The sequence below is a fragment of the Sturnus vulgaris genome, chromosome 7 (genome assembly GCF_052056855.1).
Source record: "Sturnus vulgaris isolate bStuVul1 chromosome 7, bStuVul1.hap1, whole genome shotgun sequence".
In the NCBI taxonomy this organism is placed as follows: domain Eukaryota; kingdom Metazoa; phylum Chordata; class Aves; order Passeriformes; family Sturnidae; genus Sturnus; species Sturnus vulgaris.
In genome coordinates, this window is record NC_142249.1 from 24507075 (window position 1) to 24525213 (window position 18139).

Genomic DNA, 18139 nt, shown 5'->3' on the forward strand with positions numbered 1-18139 from the left:
ATAAATGGCATGAAAGAGGAAATATAAACAAGGACCATCTTCAGCACTAAATTTTTAACTTTGTCCTACTCTTCCATTTTCCGGTCGTAATTTAAAAACCCACTTAGCAGCCTTACACATCTATCGCCAGTGCCAAAAAATATAATCCCTTCCTGCGACTTTATCATTTCTTTCTTTCTTTTGACTGTCAAGAAGTTCAAAGAGCAGAAACTTTACAAGAAATGCTGATGTTATCAAAACACGTGGAGCTTTTCCATCAGCGTTTGGAGGCATTTCCCTTCTGGGCCGTTATCTGATTTCCGACAGAAAGCCCCGCGGTGTCCCAAGTCCCTCCTCTGCCGGGTACAGCTGTGTCACCGCGCTCCCGGCTGTGAACGGAGAGAAGCCGGCGCTCAGACCGCACAGCCAGCACAAAGCCGGGATCTTGCACAACTCGCAGCGCCCGCCGCTCGCCAGGCAGCCGCCCCAGCCCCAGCCCCAGCCCCAGCCCCAGCCCCCGCCCAGCGCGGCTGCCGAGCCCGCGGGGCTGCGCAGGCACAGCGCGCCCGGCTCGCTCCGCTCCGCTCCGCCATGCCCGTGCGTGAGGGGACGGGGGGCGGCTGCGCGGGCACGGCCCCGCCGGCCCCGCCGCCCCCTGACCGCGCTTCTCTTGCAGAGCTTCCTCAAGTGGCTGCTGGGGATCCTGGGGGTCGCCGTGCTTGTCGTGGCCATCACCGTGCCCCTGGTGCTGCTCACCCGCAGTAAGTGCGCGAGGGGAGGGCAGGGCGGCGGGGGAAAGTTGTGCGGAAAGTTTGTGCCTCAGGGAGCGGGGAACGCGGGGCTGGGGCTGCTGGGTCCTGGAAACTGGAAGGTACGGCCGGCTCGCCAGAGAGCGTGGGGGGCGCGGGGACGATTGAAAAGTTCCTTCATTTTCTTGTATTCGCTGGTAATAATTAGTAGCATTGTCCTTTTCACTGTTTTCTGTTCTTGTTGAACAGAATAATCTCTGCCGCCAAAGAACCAGCAGTAAAATGCCAATTACTCATTTATCTAGGGTGTATTGAAGAGATTATATTCCCTCTCATTTGCTTGCACAACTTGTCAATACCGTTGAGTGAAATTATATAAACAGCACAGTTACAGAGGTCAGAGAAGTACAGAAAGGTTCGGAATGTGTTTTTGGACTCTGACCAGTTTGCACTTTCCAGGTTGCCCGTGTAGCTCTGGGTGTTAATGTGAAATAGCATTAAATCCTGATGCAGCAGTGTATTGCTTTCAGCTGGTAGGACAGAGCTGCTCTCGTTTTGCGTTGTGATGATTTAACAGCTGAGCAGTCACGATATGTGTAGTCAGCAGGGCAAACTCTAAGGGAGGGTTTTCGAGACCAGACCTAGGTCCGAGAAGTGCGCCCCAAAGTGAGGATGTGTAAGCAGATCTTGATGATGTGTTCAGAAATTGCTTAAGTGCGCACAAAGTTCTGGGGTTTTGTTGTCAGCTAAAGAGGCGGAGCTTGTGTCACTGGTGTTCAGGAGGCAGAATTTACATTAAACTGCTCTGCAGTTCAGCTCTATTAATATTAATATCACAGTCATTCAGAACTGGATTTTCAAAGTCCAGATATCTGAGTTACATGCCTTCTAGGCTAAAACTTCCATCAGTGGATGCTGAGTCTATTTTCTCTTATTTTTTGGGCAGCTTTTTGCCACTTATCTCAAAAAAGCAGATTTTTGAGGTGTCAAAAAATACTCTGAATTTCACAAGTGGGGAAGAGCAAGAGAAAGGGTCTTGATAACTTATCAGATGGATGTGTGCAGGCGTAACACCTAGTGAAAGAATTCAGTATGCAGGCCTGAACTCTGCTGAAGAGTTAGTACTTGTCTATCTTGATGCCAATGCTATGTCTTACTGTAAATAAAGTGGGTTTTCTTGTTTGGTGAATTGTAGCATAGGAGTTCTTTTGCTCTAGAAGTGGCTGCAATTCAAGATCAGTCATTCAGTTACACAGTAAATTCGTTTTACTTCAAAGAGGCATTTCTGTTCTGTGATACACAGAATACCACCATGCTGTCAGCCTTGGCTTCTGTCCTTTGGTTGTAAAAGAGTGTGTCAGACTTTTTACTATTGTTTCAAGGTAAGGCATAGAAAACACGCCCAGGTGTAAGTCCCTCTGGATAAAATAAGGATTGAGATGGAGTGGCCACAGTTCAAAAACTTGAGCTCCTGTCTCTTCACAAATCAGGCCAGCAGTAACATCGGAACATCTGTGACCACTGTCGTTTGGGAACTGCAGAGTTCTTTTGAATTTTTTACTGAAGGTTGCTAAACGGATGTTTTCTATTAGCTGAGAGTGTACAGGTGGTGTACTCATAAAGTAGTAGTTTATAGGTTAGAGCAATTAATCACTAGTTTGATTATCTGGCTTTTATGAACAATCATAGGACACGACAGTCAGCTGGGGACGCCTCTTGTGCCATGCAGGTGATTGAGGATAAAACGCAAAGTGGCAAAATTGCTTTGGGGAGGAGCAGCTCACGTGACTGTGACTATGTGAAATCAAAGTCTGCTCAGATAAAATCCTTGTAATTGCAGTCAGATAGTTTTTATTTCATCCCAATGGTTCAGGCGTTGCACAGGAAGTGAATATGATATTGATATAAACAGATAACTTTGAGTTTGGATTTCTTGCCTTTGGTTTGCAGCTATTTTCTCTGCCATGCTTCTCAATGTATTTTCATTTCATAAGCTTAGTATTCATGCCGCATATAATTAGTTTGATAAATGGTTTCCAGTGCAGTGAAAAGTAGTGACATTTTGCCCCTCCAGCAGAGTTCTGGCTTGTTGGCTGGCCTGTAGGCATTGCAAGGGAAACTTCTGCTTCTTTTCCTGCATACACTTATCATGGACAAATAGTGCAGCCTTAAATTTGCAGAGTGGTTCCCTAATGTGAAGTGCAGCCATTTACTTGCTGCCAGAACTCTGTACAAAATTCTATATTTCATTTAGACCCACTGCCTATTTTGACACTTCATTTTATATTCAATAACCACATGAGGCTACTTGCATCAAACAGTTTAATTTCAAATCAGCCTTGGGGCTTGTATTTGAAGTCTGTTGATCAAAGCATTGTTGTGCTTTGAGGAGCTATCCAACAGGTGACTACAGTAACGAGTTGTTACCCTTAAAGCATGAGTATTTTATTAAAAAAATTTGGTCTGTTTGTTCATGATTCAGCGATTTGCTTACACTTCTCGCAGGTTTTTTTTTTTCTTCTATACCCATCCATGCAAAAGGCAGATTGGAACATCCCATGTCTATATATACCTTTACCACTTCTCTAACTGCAGATCTTGTTACAGCTGGGCAGGAACGCCAGGAGTGGGAGGATGAACAGCCAATGCTGAGAGCAGGAAGGATACAGTGCAGTATTTGCTATTATTCTGCTGCCATGAGCAAGTCATAGACAGCCTTACAGTGAGGCTCCCATACAGCTGTCTGTCCAAAACCAGGTTTCTTCAGCTACAGGTTTAATTCTCCAAGGCCGAGATATTCACTAAATGAGAAAGATCATCACCATCATGATTAGATAATACTGTGCATGTGCTTTTGTGGTCTTTTAATAGAAATGTGCCTAGGAGAGGCTGGAAGAGCACACCAGGTCCTGTGTAAAGTTAATGACCTTAAGGTGCCTGAGTGTTCTGTGTGAGTCTGAAAAGATAGGGAATGGACATGTTTTCCTGCTACACGTCCTTGACTTCTGTAACTGTCATTTAACTCAGTTATCTACCCTAAATCAAATGTTGAGTAGTATAACATAAAACCCCATTATCAGCAGTAGATTGCTATCTGTAGAACATTTCTGCTATTCTTATTTCCTTGCTTTGTGTGAGATGGGGTAAATTTGAGAGGGACTCCAGAACTTTTGCTTACCAAGTTAATGATTAAATCCACCCAGGGTAGTCTCTGCAGCCCCATGGAGTGGCTCTTGGATGAACTGCTCCAGGAAGTGTCACAGCACTCACTTCTTGGCTGTGGTCTTCCTGAAGTCCTGTATCAGCTCCTGGGTATTGGATAGAATTCTGGATGAAGTGAGCCTTTGGCCTGAGCCAGCAAAGTAGTTTTTGCTTACTTTTTTTTGGTGGAAATCTACTTCAGTGCTCTAGCTGTCACATAGTAACTGGAGGCTGGAGTATACAGGAGGGGGGAAGAGTTAAAGTACTCCTTTACACCTGTTGGAAGAGAAATGGGGAATTAGCAGGTTTGGAAAAGCTAGCCTGAAATGTCTCTTACTTTTCTGACTACTGAGTCAGCTGGGATTCCATTGCCTCTCTCCCACTGCTCCTAGATTACATGCTTTGATTGCAGATCATTCTTGTTCTGCTGTCGTTTTAAAATGGCAATAACCATTTACCTTGTATGATTTTTATAACTTCTCTATCCCTTTCCTATTATTACTGAACATCATTATTGAATTCACATTACTGAACAAGCTTGCACTTGTCTTTCCCTTTTTATGGTTTTTCCAGTCTCCCTCAATATTGGTGAACATGCAGTAAAGCTTCCAATATTACTATTTTAGTTTTCCATGGTTTAAAGTCAGTTTATTTCTTGTCCCCATTTTTTTAAATTACATATGTAAATTAGGAAAATGCACCTTGACACTGGGGAATAACAAATACATATACAAAAGGTAATTTCTCAACCTGGTTCCATTTTGGTATGGTGCTACATCGTACCATAAACCTTACACAGTTGTTAACTTCTTGTTTTCTTTACACCTGTCCTGATTTTGACTGGGAATCAGGTATCTGATTCTGGTAAATCTCCTGGTAGCTAGTCTAGTGCTCTGTTTTGGACTCAGTATGAGAATAATGTTGAATACAGAATAACACACTGATGTTTTGGTTGTTGCTGAGTAGTGTTTACTCTTAAGTCATGGACACTGGTTTGCCAGGCTCTGCCAGAAAGTAGGTGCACAAGGAGCTGGGAGGGAGCATGGCCAGGACAGCCGACCTGATCTGGCCAAAGGAATGTTTCATAATACATAATGTCATGCTCATATAAACTCATATATGCTCATATAAACTGGGGGGTTGGCTGCAAGGTGCTGAGTGCTGCCTGGACAGGCTGGACACTGGTCAGTTGGTGGTGAGCAAATGTATTTTGCATCAGTTATCTTTCTTGGGTTTTATTCCTCTCACTCTCCTTTTCATTACAAATATTATTACTGTTATTAGGAATAATATATTTAGTTTTATTTCAATCATTAGCTGTTCCTAGCACAACCTATAGGTTTATCTTTTTCTGATTCTCCTCCCCATCTCCACTGAGGGTGAAGGAGGAGGGAAGTGAGTGGTACGTAGTTGCCAGCTGGGGTTAAACAATGCCAACACCTCACACCTACAGAAACCAACTCAATTTTTCTCTTAAGAGAGGGTGACATGTTAATAGAATATTCCAAAATTCGAACAGAATTTATCAACTTTGTGTGAGTACTACTTATGTAAAAGGTTAAGAGCCTTCTTTGCAGAAGGACTTAGGTTTTACTGTTGTAACAGGGGTATTGTGATGTAACTATTTCTGGTATATCATGACAGTGGAAATATATGTGTACTGCCAGAAGTCAGTCCAGGATATAAATGAATCATATAATCATTAAGACTGGGAAAAACCTCCAAGATAATCAAGTCCAGCCTTTGATTGAGCACCACTTTATCAACTAAACTATGGGACATCCTGTTACCTCTTCAACATTTTCAGGGATGGTGACTCCACTTCTTTCCTGGGCACTCCTTTCCAATGCTTGACCACCCCTTCAGTGAAAAAATTCTTCCTGATGTCCAACCCGAACCTCTTCTGGCACAGCTTGAGGCTATTTCCTCTTGTCCAGTCACTGTCTGCTTGGGAGAAGAGCCTGTCCCCCACCTGGCTACAGCCTCCTCTCAAGTAGTGTTAGAAAGCAATACCATTCCCCTTGAGCCTCCTCTTCTCCAGGCTGAACAACCCCAGCTCCCTCAGCCACTCCTCACAGGACTTGTACTCCAGACCCATCACCAGCTCCATTGCTTTCTCTGGACACATTCTAGCACCTCCGTGTCTGTCTTGAATTGAGGGGTCCAGAACTGGACAGAGCCTCACCTGTGCCAAGTACAAGGGGACAATCACAGCCCTGTTCCTGCTGGCCACATTATTCCAGATACGGGCCAGGATGCCATTGGCCTTCTTGGCCACCTGGAGACACCCTGGCTCATGTTCAGCCTGCTGTTGATCCGCCACCCCCAGGTCCTTTTCCACTGGGCAGCTTTCCAGCCACTGTGCCCCAGCCTGTGACGCTTCCTGGGGTTGTGGCAACCCGAGTGTAGGATCTGGCACTTGCTGAACCTCAGGCAGTTGGCCTCGGGCCATCAATCCAGCCTGTCCAGATCCCTCTGCAGAGCCCTCCTGCTCTCCAGCAGAGCAACATTCCTGCCCAGCTTGGTGTTGTCTGCGAACTTAACGAGGATGAACTCAATCCCCTCATCCAAAGCATCGGTAAAGATTATTAAACAGAACTCGGCCTTATACTGAGCATTGGAAGCTAGTCATTAGGAGTTTAGAAAAATAAGTCTGTATGTGGCTTTGTTAAAAAAGAAAAATAACAAGAAAATGCAGCCTCTCTGAGCAACTTAAGAGCGAAAGAAGCAGTTTTTCTAAAATATAAACATCCATTGACCTGTATACAATCTTCAAAGCCAATAAAATGCTCTTGAATGTCAGCAATTACTTTATTCTATCAAAAGTAACCTGTTTGACCTTTCTTTTCATCAAAACTTGGAATTCAACGTATGCTAAGTATCTTTGGTGGGTGGGACATAGTGGATAAGTAAGAATATACTGGTAATGGCCTACCTTGTAGATTAAGAAAATGTTTCAACTAGAACTTCTATGACTGTACCCTTACAGCTTGGCGTGTGTTTTCATATTCAGATACCATGTGGAAGGTGTTGACAGAAAATGAAATTTTAATTTTATACATAGCCAACAAATCTTAATAGTGGCCTGATTTTTAGTAATGAGACCTTAGCAAAATATGTATGTCACCAGGGAGAAAAACATTCATCAGTTTGGAAAAATCCCTAAACCTGTTCATCAGCCACCTGTCTTAAATTGCTTCTCCTTTTCCAAGAGAGAGTTTTGTTGCTTTCCGAAGCCCCTCTGAATGAAAATGACACTTTCTCGATTAAGAAGAAGTCATATTCCCAACTAGACAACTGTGTATGAATATTAAATACCCACTTGTTCATAATCCATCAAATTAAATATTCAGTTAAATAAATAACCTGAGGAAATTAATATTCTCACAGAAACTTCAAGAGCAATCAATCCAGCCTAGTAATTTTTTTAGAGTCACATTTCAAATGGAATTGAGCAAGCATTTTTTTAACCTTTTCTGAGCATTTTAGACTAAACCCATTGTTTGTTATGTCTCTTGCAGTGGTAGTTGGGCAGTCTGTGCTGTATATATGCAGTTTTCTTACTGTTTGGAAATAAGAGTAAAGCTGTAATAGTTGATATAAATTTCTTCCTGTGATGTTCCAGATGTCATAGGTATCCAACCTGCAGAAAGAGAACCCGCAAAAAACGTTGTGAGGTGTTTTTCTGTGTTTGTCCCTCTAAGGACTTTGCTGTCTTTTTCTGCTTCAGCATAAGGAAAGGGAAGGCAGTCTGTTTAAAAGTATCCAAGAGACTGGGGTCTCAGAATTGATAGGGGCAGGTTAGCATCTTGCATGATCAGTTGTCGCGTCTGTACTTGAGTGTTTTTATTGGTTGCTTTTATTCTAGTCTTTTGATTTTTTTTGAAATTAAAATTCCTTCCTTTCTGGACCCTGTAGGTAAAAGGGTAGATGCAGGTAGATGAAGGTAGATTTTAAGTTTCCATTAAAAAAAAAAAAAAGAGGCAGGGAGAATGCAGGGAGAGAATTGCACTCCTGAATTTAAAATCTGTAGTCTTTGTTTTCGGAGGAAAAGGTTACAAAGACTCACAGACTGAATTGTTATTGCTTGTCTACTTTAGAAAAAGTAGTTTGTGCACTGCAGGCTGTAAGAAAGAAATACTTTACATAGAAGCTGACTGCTGTGCTCTGAAGCTGATGACCAAAGTCATTAGCTTAACTAGATTCAAAGTTTCTCTTGGTCTTTTCAGACTAACTCAGTTACTTGGCTTTAATTTTCCAGTCAAAGTTGTAATGCTAAAGTAAACTTTAAGATACCTTGGTGAAAATCACATTGAAAGAGAGATAAATATTTAATCAGTTATTTCATCATATTCTTATCATGAATTGTTTGTTATTTCATTATTTTTTTTTAATTAGACCTTCCCTGAATATTTTACTCTTTCTCAGATTTTTAGGGCTTCTTTTTATTTGAGGCATTTCTGAAATTTGGGTTTAAAGGTAAGCAAGTGATTCACAATTGCAACTATTAGCAATTGGGGTTCTGCAGGGAACTTCCCAGAGCATGGGGAGAAAGGCACAAAGATCACTTTCTTTTCAGCTCAGTTTGCTGTGGTAAGAGTGACACATTTTTGTCACTGTCAAAAAGGTGTTTTCATTTCCATTAGTTTGAGTGACCTTGCTGACACTCCTTTATTTTATACTGACTGAATTTACCTTGCAATAAAGTTTTATTGCCTTCCCACTGCTACTATTCTAGAGACAGTAAGCAAAAACACTTTAATAACCAGCAACAAAAATCCACTTAGTATCCAGGTTAAGAAGCCGGGGTGGAACAATTTGCAGCAAGATCAAAATCTCTCTTCTGTCTGTTTCTTTCAGAAGAGACCTCTTCAGGAAAAACATACACTCTACAGAATTACTTGAACAATGACTATAAGTACAAAACGTATAATTTGGAGTGGATTTCAGGTAATTAATTTATACATACAACTTGAATGTCAAGAAAATGTACTGCCTTCAGCAATGTACTACCGTTGGCTGCCTCATGCTGAGGTGACTACTGTATTCTGAAAAGAAGTAAAATTAATTAATGGTACCACTATGGAAGGGTGTGTAGCTCAAAAGGCTGATACCTTGTTTGTCTTAGAAACATGCTCAGGTTCATGGCAAGTTATATTCTCCTACTGCTAAAAGAGCCTACTTATTTCTGTGCTTTAGGGTGGAAGCATATTACCCTCTGAGGTGTGTCAGCTTCCTGTGCATCGGGCTGCCAGGGAGCAGGGAGATGCAGGCTGCTTTTCCTTTGAGTATCCTTAGTGCCCCAAGGGAAAGAGATGCCAAAAGCTGGATGCTGTGAGCTCCATAACTACATTTCGGGAACATCCTTGTACTTTCATTATAGAACTGGGGGACACAGCATTGACCAGATTTTTGGATTTTATTTCCTGCTTAAAAACATAAAGGGAAAATAGAAGTAACTGATGAGCATTTTACTTTTTGTTGCCATCTCTCTTGTGCTTTTAGGAAATCAGTATCTTCACAAAACAGATAATGGAGACATCCTACGCATCAGTGCTGACAACGGAACATCCTCAGTAGTCCTGGCAAATACAACATTAGTATGTTAACTTATATGTAATATATGCAGAAATTGGGAAAGGTATTGGATTTCATGTTTTGTTCTGCTTAGTCTTTGGAATCAGTGTTTAATATGTTTCTTTTGCCCTTCCTTTGTTGACAGGATAAGTACAAGGCAAGCACAGTTATGTTGTCTCCTGACCAAAAGTTTGCTCTTCTGCAGTACAGCTATACAAAGGTACAAGTGCAATTTACATCTGAGGATGAAACTGGAAAATAAAGGTTTGGGAAAAACTGAGAGGCTGAGAGAATGTGAGGGAAATGCAGGAGGGTGGATGAATGTGATGGATGTCTGTGAGGGAGCAGTTGAGTTGAGCAGGCAGGAGGAGAAGAGACTGGTATTATCTGTGAGCTTGGCAGAAGAGAGTTGACTGCCCGAGGAAAAAAAAAAAGCATCTGGATAAAAAGTGGATGGAGAGTTATCACAAGGAGAACAAGGCTGGATGGTTTATCTAAGAAGACAATCTAGGAGAGTAGATAGGCGTGATTGTCCCAGGAGTTGTGTGGGTTAGGAGAAGTGATGAGTAGATATGCTGGTATACATCTGCTTGTATATGTATGCTATATATATGTGGTTGTTACATTGTGGTGGTAGGAGGTAAGAGTTTAAAACTGAGGTGAATGAAAATCTGCATGTGCTTCAAAGAAGGCTTGTGCTTGGAGTGGGCTTGTGTGTCCCTGTTGCCTCCTGTCAGAGAGCACATGAAAAGCCTGCAGCAGAATGCCTCATCCTGCCATGGTGCTGAACCGTGCAACAAAGGTCAACACACATTTATGCCAGGTGGCATGAAACCCTGGCTCTGTGCCAGCTGAGAAGCCTAATGGAGGTGATCATTTGCTGTGCAGTTTGTGCACTGAGAAGCAGTGAACTTTGTCGTTCTTTCCTTTTTTTTTCTAGAGAGCTGCCTGTTCTGTTTGTAAAAAGTTCAGTACTAACTTGTGCAGTGTAAAAATAATTGAGCACTGTGTCACTGAGCATTGTCTACGTGTCCTGGCCTTGCAGTCCTAGAGTGATTCTTGCACTGTGCCAGACACAGTCTGTGCACTCAGTCATCAGTTTTTTCCAGTTTTAGCTTCCATGCTGGGTCCTCCTAAGCCAGTACCTTTTGTCTTTCTGAATTGTTCAGAATTATTTGACTCTTCACTGCATCATTAGAGGCCACAAAATGCCTAATATTTGACCAGCCACCCCACACATTGCCTCTACTTGTAATTTATTGCTTTGTAGTATTTTATTTGTTGCTTTCATAAGAGTTAATTTTGTTTTAATGCTGAAGCAAGATATTTTAACCTTTATATAACAGTGTGATTGAAAGTTCTGTTATTATTAATCTTTATTGCAAAGAAAGAGAGTAACAAAATGAATCATGAGGATGTAGACACTTGTTATGCAATAGCCATCTGGCTATGTAGTACTAAGTTGTTGGTTTATATCTTCATACAAATATCTAAGAGCCCTCTTAGAAGGGAGCATTATTGCAACATGTCAATGCTGTGGGCTAAATCAAACCTCTCCAGCCCCACATAGGGAATACGTTTAATTGTGTCTGCATTGTCATCATCATCTTTCTCTCTATCAAGTGCCCACAAAGCAATACAGATTTTAAGAGGCAGATTTCTCAGAGAAGGGTTTTATTTTTGTGACAATATGAATGGGAATAGGTCACCCTAGTACTAGAGGAATTGCTACAGACATATTGCTGGGACTTGTGAAAACTACTATAGAATAAGATGCCAAGTTAAATAATACAACATGAAAATGAGAAAGAAAACAGCAAATGAGCCAGTAAAGCACAAGGAGGAGGATTAACTGCACACTGACAATAGTCTGACATGTAACTACAAGAATTTCTGAAAATCTGCAGCATCTCTGGCATGTGTATCTTTTGTCTTTAATTGGTCAATGGCTTCTGGCATCATTTAAGTGATGACCCCAGAAGGGTGGAAATTCTTAAGTCTTTCCTTAAACCTGGTAGAGATCTGTTACCCTTGTATGTTCATTGTGTTTTCTATATCTTAATAAAATTACAAGGAGGGCTTTAGGGGTAATTCAAACTGCAAGAGATATGAAACCTGGTGACATTTATTTTCTTAATATTAAAATAATTCTTTTGCAGTTGTGGAGGCATTCCTTTACAGCTTCATATCACATCTATGATTTCAGTAACAGGTCAGTAATTTTTGCACATAAGATGTTGTTTTAACATTCCTTTGCACTGAAATGTCATTTCACTGATTTCTCTTGGCTGCATTTTATTTTTGTTTTTCCAGTTCTATTTTAGATGATGGACTACTACCTAATGATACACAGTATATATCCTGGTCACCTGTTGGTCATAAACTGGTTAGTAAACAAAAGTGAAACTTATATAAACAATCATTTTCATACACATGACACAGAAACTCATGTTCTCTGTACCCTTGAGGTTTTGGGACTTTCCTACTGCTAGGTAAAGTAGCTGAACAAGTTTCAAAATTGACTACTGTTGCTGGAAAGACTCCAAAGTCCTTCTGTGTATTTTGTTTTGTTCTTTAATAGAAATGCATTCGTGGCCCCAGTAGAAATGGACAAATGCACAGGAACTTCGTGTTTTTACAGTTGCAGACAATAGCTCATCCTTTTCAAAGACAGCAGCATTACAACCGTCTATTTAATCATCACTATGTGATTTTTATCTCCTAATTACACAATAATCGATGAAGTTTTACTTGATGGATGCATGTAATGGGATTAGAGGATTAAAATCTGGCTTGTACTCTTTCCCACTGTTGTTTTCTTCCTCCCCTCTCCTCCAGTCCATGTCAGTGGTGACAACAACCACATTTACAAGGCTTGTGCCTTCCCTGTGTTGCACGTTAGACTGTCACAGGAGATTATGGTGTTTGTTTATTCTTATTGCTTAGTAAATTAGTATGTGAATTATAAAAACAACAACTAGAAGCAAAGGAAGTTGAAAAGAGTTTTGAATCTTGGAGCAAAGCTCTGGAATAAAACTGTGTTGTTCAGTTATTGGAGATGAAAACCAGGGGTGATTAGAGAGGTAGGCAGGTGCCAAAAACTGGAGTTCTGAGAGCTACTGAAGAAATGCAAACCATCTTTGCAGGTCTTTTGGCAGCACTGAGAACCCTGTGAATGTTTTACCAAAGCTGATAGTTTTCTTTGAAAAACAAATTAGTGGAAAACAACTCCTGATAAATGAAAATAAACTTGTATTTGGAAGAAAATGAATTGCAAGATTTTCATACAGTAGTTATGATACAGTAGTTTGATACAGTAGTTGTGTCACTTTTCACAGTTGATTTGGTTTTTTGCATCTAGGCCTGAAGTTAAGTTGCTAACCCTGATCTGTATTAGTATTTGTATTAGTAATTCCAAGTTTGTTAAGTGTCAATGCTGTTTGGTGAAATGCAGCTTTTAAAGATTGTTTTTGTCATCTGGTTTAAATTGCCCAATAGATAAAATAAAGAAAGGAAGTAGGATTTACTGTAATAGTAATTGTTATCACAATGATCTTCTGCAGGCATACGTTTGGAATAATGATGTTTATGTAAAAGCTTCACCAACAGCAGAAGCTGTGCAAATCACTCAAAATGGAGAAGCAAATAAAATTTTCAATGGAATACCAGACTGGGTTTATGAAGGTAACTACATCCAGCAAGTTTTACTTTCTATTATTGTTTCCATTATTGTTCCATTTGGTTTATTGTAATTATTATCTCATTCCTTACCACTGAAAAATTCAAATTAATCAAAATCTGTATTTTAAAAGAAATGTGCATCCTTATCTGAGCTTAATACCTGGTTAGTGTGAGGATCTAAGAATATATATTAGTTTGCCTAGTTTGCATTGTGTCACTGGAAATCTTAGTGTGAATTAGCTTCATGTGATTTATTATAAATACTGATCTAATGTCACATTTCAGAGTACCAACAAATAGTCTGCATTTTAGTATCTGAACTTCAATTAAATGAAAAAAAATCCTATTAAAAACTAATGAGAACAGCACCTAGGATAGAAGAGCCAACTTACCAATTATAACTTAAGTACATTTGCATCTCTTTCAGAGGAAATGTTTGGCACCAATTCTGCTCTCTGGTGGTCTCCAAATGGCAAGTTTTTGGCATATGCATCCTTTAATGATACAGAAGTTCCTGTTATAGAGTATTCCTTTTATTCTGAGGACACCTTGCAGTATCCAGAGACCATTAAAATCCCATATCCCAAGGTCCGTGTTATTTATTAAACATGTTTGTTCTGTAGTTTCATTAAGAGATAGTCTCATTTAATCAGTTCCTGCTAATGAAAATATTGTCTGTCTCTCCTCAACAGCTTGCTGTGATTACTCTTTCTGAAGTCAACAGCATCTGGCAATGTTAAAGTGTTTTATTATCTCCAGGGGAAGGAAAAAATAGGGAAAAAAAAGTATGATTTAAGGTTTTATTGTTTCACCATAAAATTTGGAGGTAGTGAGTAGATGTTGAGATAAAAAAGCTCTCAGGGAATTAAGTTGGTACAAAGCGTTAGGCAGATGTACATTAAGTTAGGGTTGTACGTGGTATTGATAAAGGAATCTTCAGCTAATCGAGCATTTTCAGTTTCCTGTATTGAGAGGAAGAGGAGGAATGTGCTAAAGGAGTTTCTTTGCCACACCTTAAGCTCTTCCAGTTTTAGCTGTGAGAGTGAAACCTTTAGTGCAAGGAGCTCCTCCTCCTTCCCCTTCTCCTCCAGGTGAGAAGAGCGTTCATGCCTGCTGCTTTGGCACAGTTGGCACTGGGCTGAATGGAATGAGAGTCAAAGTGCAGACTGCTCTAGCAGGTTCCTTCATGTGCTCCATGTAGGGAGGGTTTCATCTTTAATACAAGACTTACCTGTTATTTGATGTTTTACAGGATTTTGATTTATCTGAGCAATGCACTTAAGACATAAAGCAAGTACAAATTACACTGAGAGTACAACAATTGCACTGCCCTGCTGAGTGTCAGTACAAACATGTTCTCACAGCTGGACGCTCACCATCACAGTGCTGGGCATCCCCAATGCTGGGAAGGAATAGATGGGTTGAAATATCTCAAGCCTGTCATTTTAGTTCTTTCTGTTCACCTTGGGTACCATGAGGACTTGGCTGGTTAAGTACAAGAGAAGCAGCCCTTACTGACACAGCTCTTTTGCTGTCAGCAGCATTACATTGGAGATAGTGGAGTACATGCTGCAGTCACAGCTTTGATTGTGATATAGGCAGCTGTGATATGATTAGTTAATGTAAGGTGCTGCTTCCATGGAGAAGCACTTTCCTGTGTGTTAGCAATGGATTTGTTTCTCTGCTAGGTACCGTGTGTGGCATGTAGGATGGGATCTGGTCAGCAAGCCCTGTGAAAAATACAAAGGACAATTTATGCATCTATCATAAAACTGCATTTAGGAACCTGTCTTTTCACATTTTTGCAGTTGGCTGGTTTTACCTTTCTGTCTGTAGTAACTTATTCATCTATAATTTCAAACACTTCACCAAGAATATTCTCTCTTCAAAAATACAATGAAAAATTTTATTTTTAGGCAGGAGCTACAAATCCAACTGTACAATTCTTTATTGTGGATACCACATCACTTCAAAATCCCAGCCCTGTTGAAATTTCTCCACCTGCAGAAATAAAATCAAGGTGAGAAATTTTGATTAGATATTTGATTGTTTCTTTTGTTGGGAGAGGAGGAGCTTTTATATATGACCTCCCTGCTTTCAGTGTATATGGCAGTTTTTCCCTGTAATGTGGCTCTGGTAGCAACAAGATTTACCAGAGAAAATCTGCACAGAGATTACCCTCCTAGTGATTATATATAGATGGCATATTCCATGTATGTTATATTCAGAATGTGACAAGTTCTTGGCTCATCACATTCAGTGGAGTCTAACTATGGTGAAGTCATTTCACAGTACAACTTTAATATGAGCAAGTTTTCGTATAATCAAATTATAATATATGTATTTCAATTCACTGGGGGAAAAAAACCCAACAAAACAAAACCTTAATGGTAAGTGAAGATTTGATTTCATTGGAAGCAGTCTCCTTGCTAAGGCAAGGTATCATGGTTGTCTTAAGATTTATACTTAAAATGTTTGTTTTCTTTGGGAAGATGGTGAAAATCAGCACCTCTCAGAGTAAATGGAAAATTGTATTCCTCAAAATGCCACTGGAAATGCACAACATGATATAAATGTATTTTGTAAGGAGCAGCTACATCAATTTAAAGTGCATGCACACAATTTGGTATCCCAGATCTTGGATTTTGTTTTTTTCCTTTTTAACAGTATCATGGAAATGTTTTAGAGGTTTGCACTTACAAACATGATGGGTATGAAAGCACAGGTTATACTGATAAACCAGAAAAAAACAAAGGTCTGTTAGCTTATGCATAAAACCAGCATTTTATACGTGGGGGCCAAAAAGCTATAACTGGAAAATCAGTACTCTTCCGTTCCAGTCCTCACCACAGTGTAACATCCATGTGTTAGCAGAGATGCAAGCTCTTATGAATATGTTGTTCTTTATCCTTCCCTTACAGTCACACTGCAATAGCTACATGTTAGATAGCTGTCATGCCTTGTTTTCCTCCAGAATTCCAGTGCCTCAGAATTAAAAGCCCTTTACATTTTGCTCAGTACTGATTAAAATCTTTGCTGTCTTAGAGGGTTTTTTTTACCTTTTGTTAATACCTTATGGAAGTTGATGTGAGGAGAACAACCATCAGCTACCTTCCAGCCTCACACCCATCTGACTAAGAGAGGTGTGAGTTACATGGAGTTCATCCATTTTAAAATTAATTTGCCACTCTTTTAGTCAGGATTAGTACAAATATAAATCTTGAATGATGAGTTAAAGGATCAAAATTCACTCCTTCTCGCAGTGACTGATCCAAATAATGGTCAGGTCTCACCATATGTGTCCTGCAAAAGTTGAGGTGACCAGAACGAGTCTTGGAGAGCTTTGCAAGAGCAAAGATACACGAGTAGGAAAAGGTGAGCAACATGCAGTGTTGCTGTTGGGTAGGTTTTTTTTTTGGGAAGCACAAACTATTGAATATTTACGTTGTATTTATGTGCATACCACTGTATGATAGGAAAGGTTAGTTTTTGTGATGGAAAATTCTATTTTTGCTTGCATGGAACTAAATTTTGAGCAAAACTAAGTTTGAGTTGGTGGCATACCTCACTCCACCTGCCTGGGTGAGGATGTCAAGGGGCAGTGCCTCAGCAAATGGTTGCCTGTTACAGCACTATCCAGAGCTTGGATGAGCACCAGTTTTACCCCCACGTATGAAGGGGGCACAGTGCACTTATGTTGCAGAGCAAGAGTTTTATTTGTCAAGAAAAACTGCCAGAATCTGGAATGGCAGTGCTTTGCTATGTGATGGTACTTGAAACCTGACACTCTGCATGAATGACTGGCATGAAATCCATCCAGCATTTAAACACTGGTTTTGGCATCATGGATACAGGGAGCTCCTGTTAGCCAACAGGAGGATGAAGGGGGTGGATCCTTCTTATCTGAAATGATCTGTCCTAAAATAAGCTGACTTCTGAATAGAGTAGTTGCAGAGTTTTCCTTTCCAGCAACAAATGAGGAAGAGAAGTACAAAACTACTGTACTTTATACTTGAGTTAATTGCAGCTTAGTTAACTTTTTTTGGGTTGTTGAATACTGTAGGTGCATTCCTTCTCTCATAGGGGAGAGATATTTATCATAATAGCTTGATAAATAGTATTTTTTGTTTGTTTTGCTTGTAATGTCTATCTTGTCTGATTAATGATTTATAGTCCCCAGAATTGTTAACATCTCTCACTCTGAAGGAATTAAAAGTGTGGGACTAATTCCCCTTATACAAAACAAGGGAAACCACTGGTTATAGGTAGAGGAAAAATGATGGTTTGTTTTTTTTTTTTTTTACAAACAAGCTCCTGCAGACTCAATGGCAGTAGCAATTAAATGACCTACTGACTTCCCAGTCAAATATAAATGCAGAAATAGACCCTTTCCAAACATGATTTTGAAACTGTAATCTAGAAATAAATCTGAAGGTTTGTGGTAACCAGTTGACATATTTTTAATCCATCCACAGTAACTGTAGTGTTTCCCTCCCCAAACTGCAGTGATCAGAAAGATACTCTTATCACAAAACTTCCCACACATTTTTGTTAACTATCTTTGGGGGAAAAGGGAACATGAACTTGGAACTAAGTCAAATGTGCAAATTACAGTTAAAAATGTATACTTGCTTTGGAGGGGAAGTTTGTTTTATTTTAGTTTATAAGGCTTCAAGGAGATAGAAGAGAACTAAAAAAAGAAAAGACAGTACATCTAACAGATCGTTATGGTAAACAAAGCCACTAAATTTTTTGTGGTGCATTTTTAAAATTAATATACAGGAATATTCATGAAAATTGTTTTTTTTCCTGATACTTCGTTCTTCATGTTAGCTGGGTGGTATTCTGAAGATGAAAGTAAAATATTCAAATAGTAATATCTGGTTTTGGTATGATCTCTCCCTCCATTGTAACTAATGGAAATAACTACTAAATTGAACAAAAGTATGTAT

The 18139-nt window shown here is 39.9% G+C and overlaps 1 protein-coding gene across 1 annotated transcript in view; it reads left to right on the forward strand.

The window, feature by feature from the left end:
* The first annotated feature begins 496 nt into the window (after positions 1-496).
* DPP4 (dipeptidyl peptidase 4) overlaps positions 497-18139 on the forward strand; it is a 38996-nt gene continuing 21353 nt past the window's right edge. The window contains exons 1-10 of the mRNA XM_014880883.2: positions 497-576; positions 656-740; positions 8790-8879; positions 9435-9529; positions 9652-9726; positions 11666-11718; positions 11820-11892; positions 13070-13190; positions 13615-13775; positions 15104-15207. Of these exons, the coding sequence (XP_014736369.2) occupies positions 571-576; positions 656-740; positions 8790-8879; positions 9435-9529; positions 9652-9726; positions 11666-11718; positions 11820-11892; positions 13070-13190; positions 13615-13775; positions 15104-15207 (863 nt within the window). The 5' untranslated portion in view covers positions 497-570. The remainder of the gene's footprint in view (positions 577-655; positions 741-8789; positions 8880-9434; positions 9530-9651; positions 9727-11665; positions 11719-11819; positions 11893-13069; positions 13191-13614; positions 13776-15103; positions 15208-18139) is intronic.